Source organism: Thunnus albacares, chromosome 23, assembly GCF_914725855.1.
Source record: "Thunnus albacares chromosome 23, fThuAlb1.1, whole genome shotgun sequence".
NCBI lineage: Eukaryota > Metazoa > Chordata > Actinopteri > Scombriformes > Scombridae > Thunnus > Thunnus albacares.
In genome coordinates, this window is record NC_058128.1 from 10,583,650 (window position 1) to 10,596,066 (window position 12,417).

Genomic DNA, 12,417 nt, shown 5'->3' on the forward strand with positions numbered 1-12,417 from the left:
TTTTCAACTGAATCCGTATCATTTCCACAGCTTTATAACTAGTCTGTTTATTTCCTGTTTTCCTCAGTTTTTACCAAGGGATAAACCTAACACCATATAAAACACCCCGAGCTGAGTGAGTGAGAGTCCAGCATATTGATCCAGCGATGCTGGACGCTACATCATTCCGACTGAATGACCGAAAAGCTTGCCACACGGCGGCTCAGAGGCCCAATGTGCCTGGTGCAGCCACAAGAGTCCAGGGCTCAATATCCAATCTTGGAGTTTCCACTCCAGCGCCCTCTCTTCTTGTAAACATCCTCATGTTTTTATACTCACAACCCAGTCTGCGGATCCACATTTGATCTCTTAATGCCATCGAAATCATCACAGAAGCATACAACAGCAAACCCTCTTTGCTTTTTTTTCCTCTTCTCTGTCTCATCATGTTGTGGAGTCATGGCACTGGTGGGAGACAGTTTGAAACCTTAAATCCTCCTCTAATAGTAGTAATTTGGACTTCTAATCTGTTCTTAGAGAGAGACAAGGCTGAGATCAGTATAGGAAGCAGAGGAGATGTATGAAAAAGACAGGGATGTTTGAGGATGGCAGCATGGATGTAATTGAGCCACTGGGGGATAGCTAATAAGGAAAGACATCTAATAAGCAGCAAGCCTGACAGAGCATTGTGGACAAACAGTCACTTTCTGCCTCTCTTCCTGTCTTCTCCCTCCTCTTCTTCCTGACTTTGCACTGCTTTTGTCCATTTATCACCTACTGCTGGGTTATCTCTCCCTCTCGACATTGTTTGGCTCCACCCGTGTGACTCAACAATCTGTTTGTTATTGTATATTCTGCAAATCTGGAATGTTTTTTTGTTATTCTCTCATTCATCATTGATAGCTTACATTTTCAGTTTACACACTTCACATCATTATTAGCCATATTTACTCCCTAATGCATTTGCTTTCTAAAACTCTCTGCTAATGCTAGAATTTTCCTTCCTTCCTCCTCCTCCTCATTCTCCTCTTCTATCCCTCCTCTCACATGTATCACCACAGAGCACAAAGGAGACAAGTGATGATATCTCCTCCTTTATTGAGGTCAATAACACACTAATTGCAGGCTTTGTAAATGTCTTGCGGCCTCATTATATTATATGGCAAGACTCATGTTTCTCCATATCTTCTACCATTTTCCTTTTAGCAAGCTAGGCAGAGCCTTTACACCACGACCCCCTGCCTAGATCTGAAGAGCCATGTTTAAGTGAAGCCTTGACAACAGTATTTTCTGTGCTCTATCAAGCACTTGTTAGGATGTATTACAGCTGTGGAAGAGCTGACTAAACAATTGTATGAGATCATTATCAAATAATGGGGTGGTGCTGGTGGGAAATCATGCACCAGAGAGCAGGTGTGGGTTACAGGAAGCTGATTCCATCGGGATTGATTTAACAGGAGAACTTACAGTATGGCTGAAGACAAACAGCCTCATATTGTCTTGTTATGCTCGGTTTAACTTCAAAGCTACAGCATAGATTGTTAGTACATAAACAACTCCATGCTAGGCAGAAAAGAAAATTGCTTTCTCAATTAACCATTATATTATCCTTAGTGACCTACTTACACTGTAAGCCATATATTTTGCTGATTAGTTAGCTTTGAACGGCAGGATGATATGTGGCATGTTAGAGAAGAGGAAACTCTTAATGCTACAAGGTAGCAAAGGTGACGTAATGCTAAAATGGTTTGTTGATAAATTAGCCTACTGTTAGACAATTTTGATAATCATTTCATGTCAAACATTTGCAATTCAAAGATTGATAAATCAGGAAATCAGTAGATATGTTTATATTAACATGGATCAAATTACTTTGTTTTGTGAAAGGGTTGCTCGTAGTGATGAACTCACATAGAATTATTAACCAATTCTGCAGTCCCCCTCAGCTCTTAGAAGCTTTTTAGCTTCTTTCAGCTCATTGTTTTGGTTTTGCATCCTGCATCTTTACCATTTTGTTTTCAAGCTTGTTTAGTTCAGTTGAATTGGACTCCAGTTCGTTTTCCACCTTGGTGAGATTTGTTTGGGCAGATCTGAAGACAACAAACGTATTGAGACTCGGACCAAAACAACCATACCAAGACCCTTTGAGGAGTTGGTCTCAGTCCGGTCCCAAGCGAATTCTGGAGTAGTTTGTTTGTGATGGGAACGTGATACGTCCCAACTATTAGGTGTACAACGCAAGTATGTGCTAAAAGGCTCCCAAAGCCACACTTTGCATACTGGAATGCAAATTAGCAAAATAAACAGTTACTAGCGGCTAGCCAGAGAAAGAATTGAGATATGACCTGGACTAGAGCTATGAAGTCCGGTGCATCTGGCCAGAGGACCTTCTTCAGTGAATGCTCTCATGTGGCTTTTAATGATGCATTTTGGTTCAGTTGAATTTTTTTCTGTGTGAAAAGAAACTGAACCAATGGGAAAACAAGTTTACCATCTCAACCACTGACTCGAGCCAGAGTAACCAAACTATAGGTTTGAAAACACCCTTACACCCTGTTCAGACCAACATAAGCCCTGCGTGAAAAAACACAGCTCTCTGAGTCATTTGAAAGGGGGTTGTCCCTACTGGATGAGTAAACAGGCAACCGTTTGCCACCAAGTTTGCATACAATATCAACTATAAAGGTGATAATATGTCAGCATTGTCTTCACAGCTTGTTTCCACTGCCCCTAGGTGACCAAAATAATCAATTATTGAACCCCCCAACAAAAGAAACAAATAAACAATCTTTCATCACAGCAACAATAGCCATATGTTTTGTGTCTTTTGTGTCTGTCTTTTAACATCTCAGGGCATTTTCAGAGCATGGTGTTTTTGAATTGGTGTGTTTTTCATCAATATATACAGGTTTATCATATAAAAATCATTTTTTCACAATAATTTCCATTCCAAAAAATGTGGATGAACAAAGTCAGACCAGACCATTTGGATATCTAAGCACAGTGCTACTGTCTGTCTACTGGCAACATGACATCACTACAGAAGGCCGTAGGTCAGAGTCCTTCTACCCTTGTCCACATTTTACAGGGGACCATGTACAGTGTTAAACATAAATGTTACAATTTGATGTACTGTACCAGAGTTAGTTTAGGGCTAATTTTCATCTGCATTCCCTTTGGCAGGTCACAATTAAATCATGTAAAAGCACAATAGGAAACAGTGCAAAGCAAAAAAACACCGAACACATGATACAAAGTTACACACAACAGCACATCTCACACACCCACAATGTCAACCAGAAAGTTTGACCTCACACTCTGGACCACGGCTAGCTGGGACTGACTTGCCGTCCCCCTAGCGCCTAGTCTGCCTCGTCCACACCCTCCATGTCAAACGGCATATACATCCTGACAGAACTAACAGCTCCCATTGTATCACCTCTCCCTGCAGGTGTCTGGACACATTAAATCTGAAGAAACAGAATTGTTGTGACACCTGCAAGTGTTTGTACTCTCTGCAGACCAATCGCACCTGCTGGTGAGATTCCAGCAAAATACTCAAATAATGGCAACAGGAAAAGTAGATCAATATAATACTTCCTATGGGAACACATGCAATTTCACAACAATGATGTCATGAATAGGAGTCAAGTTGCATTTAAAGACATAGAAGTTGACTATGATTTCCTCAAAGAAATTTGCTGAATTTTGACGAATGCTAAGTAAGTCCTGGTTGTTAGTGTACTATTGTCAAGTATTGATTAAAACTACCATCTCTACCATTAAAAAGCTTGTAAAGAGACATGGCGATCTAGGAAAAACACATAGAATTAGGGTTTGTATACACATATTAAGGTTCTTCCTCACACCCACACATAATTACTCATTTTCAGTCCCTTTCCTCTTTCACGTTAATAACAGAAGATAATAAATTGTTAATTTGCATTCTTTCTGCTCTTGCTCTTCCTCACCCCTCGAGCCTTCTTTATCTCTGCTACATGTCATTTTGAACTCTGCTCAAATGACTAAAGCTCCACATCCCTGTCACCTTCACACTTTCTGAGCAAAGTCTCTACCCATCCATCCATACATCAACTCCACCCTTCTGCCTCACTACACACACACACAATCTCGGACGATGTGTATAAATAGAGAGATTAGGGAGAGGGCCCCCCCTGGCCAAAATGTCCAATTAACGTCAATCTAGACGCCTACACAGGCAAACTACTGTTAGTGCTGTACTGAGTACTAGTCTCCCTGATGGCTACACGCACTGTCCAGTGTAGTCTGAACACTGGCATTAACAGCTCTTATGCGGCAATACAACTCCATTAAGGGGCTCAAGCAAAGCCATCATAGACCATCACAGGTCCACTTTTGTCTGTGTCTCTCTCAAAATATTACACATCAGATGGGCTTGTGGTGTCTCACTAGAGATATTTTAAGCACTTAACGCCTCTAGTGTGTGATCAGGATAAGTTGGCTTATTGAGTCCTTTACCACATTTTTAGACATCTATAGGAAACTTTTATTTCAAAATTAGATAGTAGACACTCTTTTCCAAAATTTCTGGTTGTATAAAGTAGTACCACTTTCCTGTAGCTAAGTAATAACCAGTGTTTAACAAAAATTTCTTAAAGAAACTGTGCAGAATTTTGGGAAACAATTTTATTCCCTTTCTTGCTGTGTTATATGAGAGGATCAATACCAACCACTCTCACATCTGAGAGGGAAAATAAAATGCTCATGTTATTCTTGCCTTGTTTTTGGCTTAACGGTACATTTCTGGTTTATTCAACAGGTTATACAAAAGTCTTATATTTATGTGCACCAGCTGTGGCACAAGACCATGTGTTCAACAATTTAAAAGACAAAACATGACAGCCACAAATATCTTGCCGTGACAACAGGCCAGATGAGCCACAGGGTTTGGTTTTCAACTTTCAGCCTCACACAACCTTTATTCCTCCAACATCCTGCACTCTAATGTCTCTACTGCTTGCTGTTCAGTATTTTGTGCTCTGTTTTGCCTCCCTGTGTTTTACTGCATTACTTTACTGACTAACTCTTTCTCTGAAATGTTCTTTGAGACATACTTGTGACAGTAAGTAAATGAACCTCAAAATAAAGGAGTGGCACATGCTCGATTTGCAAAACAGTTGTAAAACTACCCTCCCCATGCTTTATATCAGGGTATACAGATGTGCTTCCTGTACCGTACAGGGCTCCCACCCAAACAGCTGTTAGCTATTCCCAAGGTTTCCCGGGCAACAGTACAATGGAAAAATTCTTGGGAATTTCCATGTGGCAAAGGATGTGAGGAAGTTAAACAGCACCAGGGTTCCTTCTTTACTCCACAATTTTCATTTCACATACTTGGGCAGGGGGAAATGTCTTTTTCTCAAAGGGAACTTCGGATGAGAAACTTAAACCAGACACTAAAGCAACAATTAAAGGCCATACATAAGCACAGGGGGTCCACTAAATTTCTGTGAGGGAGCACATGGGGAGATTTATAGAAAGCCCACTGCCACTCTACTCCCCTCTGTCCTGTGTCTTTTCTTACATCTAAGTCAGGACTCAGGACATTCAACGCCCCCTCCCTAAAGACTTGCTTGCTTAAATATATCCAAAAGTTAAGAGGGGGGCAGAGGGGAGTGAGTGGGAGAGAGAGTAAGAGAAACGGAAGGAGAGAAAATAAGCGAGAATAAGTGAGAAAAAGAGGGAAAGGTGTGAGAAAAGAGATAAAGAAAAGCTGTGACAGAGGGTGAAAGAAAATAAAGTGAAAATAGTGACCAAACATTAGCTATGGGCACCAATCTTGCACCCTTGCATGTGTGTGTGTAACAGACATAGACTGCCAGCTGCTTGACAAGAGCATGCCTCCTGAAATATACCTGCTAGCAACCAGCTCCCTTGTGGCTAAGAGGTGCAAATCACAGCCAAGGAAACCCTAGACAGCCCTGATCTGATCATCTCCATCTGCTCATTACATTTGATTCATCCTCTTCAAACATCGTATTATCAGAGTCTAACTCCGAGTTAGATTTGACACTGGAATAAAAGCTGAAGGAAAATCTAATTTATCAACTGCTTTTTAAAAAAAACTCTTTTTTTATTCCTCGAATTGTATCACATGAAAATGTCTAAATTTATATGTCTCTCCCCAAAGCAAGAGATGAGTCAAAGCCTGTGTGATTCAATCAAGTCAAGGCCTGGAGCCTTTATCATTGACAAAAACAAACGAGAATTTCAAAAAATATAATAAAAAACGACCGTGGTGGGCACTGTAACTGTAGCCAGGGTGATTTTCCAGGGATACAGGCACATTTTCTGGTTCAAATCTTCCAGCACCATGATGACGTAAAGCAAATGTGGATGTAAAAGCAGCGTTAACCACTTCTCTGTGCTGCAAGCCAACTTCTAAATCATGTCTCCAGTATTTGTCTGATTGCAGCATCACAGATTAAAGTCATGATTGTCATCTCTATCTTTATATTGCAGAGATTTATTATGAATAGCAATAAATTACATTTTATGAATGATCTGTTCAGTAGCAGTAAGTCAAAGCATCTGGGGTCTGGAGGTGGTCTGCACCACGATGTATCCTCTTACAGTCAACTTGGAAATAAGATGCATATGAGTGGCCTCGTGTGGGAACTGAGCCATATTCATTACCGCTCCCTGTCAGTGTCAGGCAACTGGGATGAGATGAGTGTCAAGCCAGAGACAGAGATAAAGATATCATGCAAGACATAGTGGTACAAAACTAAACTAAGATCAAGAAAATTAAACCTGAGGTGCCCTGGTGATTTAGGGGGTGCTGATCTAGATCTTCACGGTTGGAGTCTGGCTTGGGACTTTTGCTGTACATCGTTCCCAATCTCTCTCTCCCCTCATTTCCTGTCATCTCACTCCTGTCAACTCTCTAATAAAGTCATAAAAAGCACAACAAAGTACTTTAAACAACAAAAATGGTGCCTGATTCCAAATAAATTCTCAAAACAAGCACTGAGAACAGAATATCTCAAAGAAATTCACACTTTAAGTGTGTTTTAAATTCAGTTATCTGAAGTCAATGTTTTTTCCTGTATGTGCAAGTCTAGACCAGAGTCTCCATTCTTCAATAACCTACTGTACTATATCCAACATATTTATATACATCTTTACATTATCCCTGCCTCACAACTGCCCATGTTGCTCCCTGTTCAGATGAAGTGCCTCCTCACATTAAGCCCAGTGATCGCCACAGACGAGGCCGCAAACACGAGAAGCATGGCTCTTTAGCTGGTTGAGCATGAAATCTAGTTAGCCTTAAAAAAAAAAAAAAAAAAAAAAGAAGCAAGTGAGAGTGGGAGAAACAGAGAGGATGGTGACAGAAATTGTGGGAAAGGGGAGGATGGAGACAAATATGTCTGAGGCGAAAAGCCAGAAAGAAGCATATGATCAAATCTTGGATCGGATGGCTGGATTCAACACAATGCATTGGCACACTGGTGACACAAAGATTTACGCATCTCTTGTGTTTTTGGCTGTGAAGCTGTACACACGCAGAATCCGTGCAGCGAAGTGACCACACGCAGTAGACATATGGGATCAACAAGGCCAAGTAGTCTGGATTTTCTTTATGTCTCTTTTTCTCTCATCTCCATCGTTTCTTTTTTTATCTCTCCTGATCTCTCAGAGTGCTACATGGCGCCGAGATCTCTGGGGCGCAGTCTATGACATCAGACTTTGCATTTCAGATTCGATGATGTTAATCATCTGCCTTCAGGGCTACAAAGAGAAGAAGAGAGGATGGAAAAAACAGAGACATAGGGAGCCGGACGAAAGGAAGATGGACAGGGTGTGAACAAGACAGAGAGGGGGAGTGATGAGAAAGAGAGTGAGAAGGGATGGAGGGATGGAGGGAGGGAGGGAGGGATGAGAGGAAGAGAAGGGACATGAAGATCTGAAGAAGACAGATGCTGGCATGTGAGGTTAGAGACGGAGCTCAGAGATACAGTCACACTCCAAGCCAGAAGACAGGGAGGTGAGAATGAAAGAAAGAAAGAAAGAAAGAAAGAAAGAAACAACATGACAATTCCAGGGTTCACATACTGTATGCAAACATCTGATTTTAGTCACATAAAGTTGAGCTACTTAAGATCTTGTTAACCACATTTCTAAATTTCCTGGAGGAAAACTCACTGCTTCAGTCTCTCCATCCCTGCCCTTCTAGTTTCTCCGCTTCACTCTGTGACTTTCACCTTGAGGAATCAACGTGAAGCATGTCACTCAAAATCACCATCATCACAAGAGTACACCGAGACTGGCTTTAGTTAAAAGCTGTGAGAATGAGAGACATTTTCGCTCGGTTTTGCAGAATGTGTATTAAACTGTGCCTCCAGAGCAAGAAATTGTCATCATTACTGAAGGCTGGGAAGTAGATGTCAAAATACAGACTATGTGAGATAACTGAGCTGAGTGTTCACTAGTTTGATTCTGGCGTTGTCTTTTATATTAAATTAACTTTTCTTCATTCAAACAAAGATCTCTTGCCAAGTTTGTTGTGAATTTTAATGTTTTTTTTTCTCCTGCCAGTTTGCCAATTCTACTCAGTCAGTCAACTGTGTCAGTGAAAGTGGGTCTACAGCTCACCAAGCCTGTGTGAATATCATGTACACAACCCACAGATCAATCCACTTAGTGCCCATGAAATATAGGGAGTGGGCAGGCCACTCTGCTAGTCTGACATCATTGTGCTTGGCCATTAGGCTGAGTGCCATCATGGCTCACCACCTCTCTGGGGGACGGCACTTGGGCTGCATTCAAAACCAAATCCTGTAGTCCTGCCTCAGTTAGAACCATCTGGAATATCTTAAACCTGTTGATTAAGTGTGAGTTACAGCATAGTAGCCCAACAGGCTCGCACACCTACATATTTATGTTTAATTAAGTATTGCTGTGACCGTGGACATATCGTCTGTTACATCTATTAATGTCGCACTGCAAATATAGAAGCTGGGAGTCAAATTTAGACACTGAGTGTGATACCTCTACTGAGCCAGCCATACCTCCAATTATCACATAAGTTCATCAGCCAAGTTACCATCTTGCAGGGCGAGCAGAGACTTTTTAGCTCAGTTCGACTTACAGAAGTTTGAGGGAAGATTACTGCAATGAAAGCAAATTTGAGCTACTGGCCTGCATGGCAGACAAGGCAGGTGATTATAAATCCAAATGAAGACAGTGAACTTACAGAGAAACCTTCTTGTTAGCTTTCTTGAGTTTGAGTCTTAAAACACTAAGAGCAGTCTGGCCACAGGGGGTCTTTGAAGGGTCCCACATGTTCAGCAAAATAAGAAATAGCAGTTTGAGTTCACTACAGTATAATTTCATTTTGACAGAACAGATCTGATCAGAGGTTTATCCGCTCTGATAGTTATCTCCCCAGTTACAGTAAACACATCAGATTTATTTGCCAAAATCCTCTCAGATTTGGTGTTTCAGACACACTGAAAAGTTTGGGAACTCTTGAGACACATTCAGTCTACCATCCTGGGATGATTCATGTGACAGGTCGCCACATGTCACGCTGCTGCAAACTGGCAACAAATGGACAGTAGCTTTAAATATCGTGTTTCACACGGTAAAGTTGTATCCGAAGTAATGTGCAATCATCATCACTTGGCAAGAGGCGCTTTCTGGTTCTGCTGAGACGCTTCAGGGATTATGTTCCACCAAATGCAATTTACCGAATTGAAATTGAATAGAATAAACCTGAGGATTAATTATTTAATTATATTTTTGTTTTGTAGTATTTAAAATATATATTTTTGCAGCTCCAACGATCAGAAAATAAATATTCACTCCGGATAATAAACTCTAGGCCTATAAAACGTCAGGCTGTTGTTTCTGCTACACGATATATTATCCAAGACTTTCTAAAAAACCAACAGGCTGTTTTGAAGCTGTACTCACATCTTCGCTGTTGGAAATCCGGTCGACACAGACGAAATGGTTGACAGGAGTAAAAGTAGGCAGACTGAGTAATCCATAGCTTTGCCCATTTCCCCTAAACCAGGATCCAGACAGGGATAAAATGCACAAGAAAAAGGATCCACAAATCCACAGCGCCGTGCGTACTTCTCAGCCAAACGCCTCACACCGCCATCGGTGCGCGTTTGGAAACAAATCTCATCTGGTATATATGTCCCCCCCACCGGTGGAGTTGAGGAGTGTGCTTTTTTTGGTTCAGCAGTGTGTGTGACCGTGAAGTGTGTGTCTCATGCAACGGTAGGCTAGATCTACGACGTGTGTCAAAAAAAGGAGGAAAGGGGAGGGCGCATTTAGATCTTCGGCTTGGCCGGCGGAGCGGTGCCGCTCCACACACTGCAAAAAAGTGTCCACCAGCCGTTGTTTAGCAATGAGGCTCGAACTGTAAAACAAAGTGGGGAGGTGTGTTAAAGTTGGATGATCTTCACATGTGCCATACAAATTCATTTCATTTTCTCAGTGTCTTTTAAGAGATGATCTACAGCAGCCTATTATGGTTTGTTTTAATATAGAGATTTAGACAAATATTACCTAACAAAAGTGGGAAAAAGTTGAGCAATTTTTCTTCACTTTTTAAGAAAAATGATATGACACTAGATGATATATTATGGATATTTTTAAATGTGAATAATGGTAATGACATTTTTTACAGTGTGTGTTTTTTTGTGTTTGTGAACTTATTGACGCACAAATGGGTTTCCAGGCGTCCTCTCTACTCACCACACGCAGCAACAATTTCACATGTCTTACAGTCTTACACGCTTAATACCATGCAGCCACCTTCTCCTATCAACTTGACCCCCAGCTGACAATCTGATCATCACAAGGCAAAAAGTTGAATTTTATGTTTTTTCCCTTTGAATAAATTAGAATGCATCCCCAAGATTGGTATTTCTTGCTTTAAATGTGTCACCTAAAAACGTATGTGATCCTAAAATGAGCTCAAGTCTGCAATATTAAACCTGCCAAATCTGACTTTTGATGGGCTTTGTTCTGCCTCCTCTGCATCCTTGATAACAAGGATGCACCACAAGACAGGTGGGATGTGTGCAGATGAGGATAACTTTGCTTGCTTCTGGTCACATGTGTTGCTGAAAGCTTGTTTTCAACCTGACTACTGTCAGATTCAGCGAAACAGCAAGGAAAAAAAAAACACCTCACAATTCACATCTAATAAAGGTTCTCTGCTTTATTATGTATATCATTAATAGCCTTCATTTAATTTGCAACAGCGCAGTGCATCCGCTTATGCAGAAATGTGATAATAAATTCCACTTGCTGCAAGGGCTGTGGCAAACTTAATATGAAGTGACATTTCCCTTTGCTGGGAGAACCAGAAAGGTAAATACCAGAAGAATATACTGTACTTTCTAATGAGTTTCTCTCCAAAGCCCTTTGTCAGATACAAAACTAATCTCTGATTAATTTCCTCAGAGCTCCTCACATATTATGGAACCCTAAATATATTATTTCAGAGCTACATTTGTGTCTATTGTTGGTGTGTGTGTGTGTGTGTGTGTGTATGGATTTGTGCATGCATGTGAGTTCACTATGGCTGCTGTAGAGAGTCATGGCACACAAACAAGGCAGAGTCTTGCTCACCTGCTATTATTTGAATCACACAAATAGATAGCCCTTCATGTTCCCCCACTCAGGTTTCACAATAACTCATATAAAAGCTGCTCCTCTGGGACCTCTTGCCAGGCAGGGAGGGCACGCTCGCAGGTGGGGGAGAGGAGTGTATTTACAGAGCAAGGCAGGTTAGGTGAGAGTGTCAGCCAGGAAGAAAGAGGAGAGATGGTTTGTATTTGTATAATATACATATACAAAAGAACATAACAGTCAGGAAATTATCAGTCAATAAATGGAAACATGCCACCAGCCTATTTTATATGATTATGAATTCTGAAGTCATTTTCTGAGATGAAAAAGGAGGAAAAAACACAAAAAGCACCATGTGTTGCCACATCCAAAAATCCAACACCAATCCTTCATGCTGCTTCTGTTTTTGAACAGGCGAGCAAACGCAACACTCTCTTAAATAGGATTATATGGGATTTTCACTAGGATTAGTTTGTTTTACAAAGGCCTTTCAAAAACAGCTAATTCAGTTTGACTAAATACATCCTCCTCCTATAAATGATCAGATTAGTGACAGACTGTGTTGTTTTGTGTAATTTTATCCTTAAAGCTGCTATAATCAATATTTTTTGTGTCAAAAATGAATGAAATGACTGTGTGTAATATGACATGAGTCACTCGTAGTGACAAAACCACAGACAATTATCACCAAACCCTGCAGTTCCCCTCAGGTCTATGGAGCGTTTCAGTGTCTTTTAGCTCATTGTTTGTTTTGGATCAATGGCCCACAACTTCACTGTTTTGATCCCCTCTCACAGC

At 40.9% G+C, this 12,417-nt stretch overlaps 1 protein-coding gene across 4 annotated transcripts in view; it reads right to left on the reverse strand.

Moving 5' to 3' along the window:
* The window catches only part of LOC122974779 (voltage-dependent calcium channel subunit alpha-2/delta-1-like), a 103,662-nt gene extending 93,405 nt beyond the window's left edge, over positions 1 to 10,257 (reverse strand). For 3 of the 4 annotated variants that reach the window (XM_044342712.1, XM_044342711.1, XM_044342710.1), the window contains exon 1: positions 319 to 455. In XM_044342712.1, the coding sequence (XP_044198647.1) occupies positions 319 to 440 (122 nt within the window). In that variant the 5' untranslated portion in view covers positions 441 to 455. Of the gene's footprint in view, positions 1 to 318; positions 456 to 9,942 lie in introns of those variants that run through there. The other variant, XM_044342713.1, reaches the window with a different exon arrangement.
* Between the last annotated feature and the right edge of the window lie 2,160 nt (positions 10,258 to 12,417).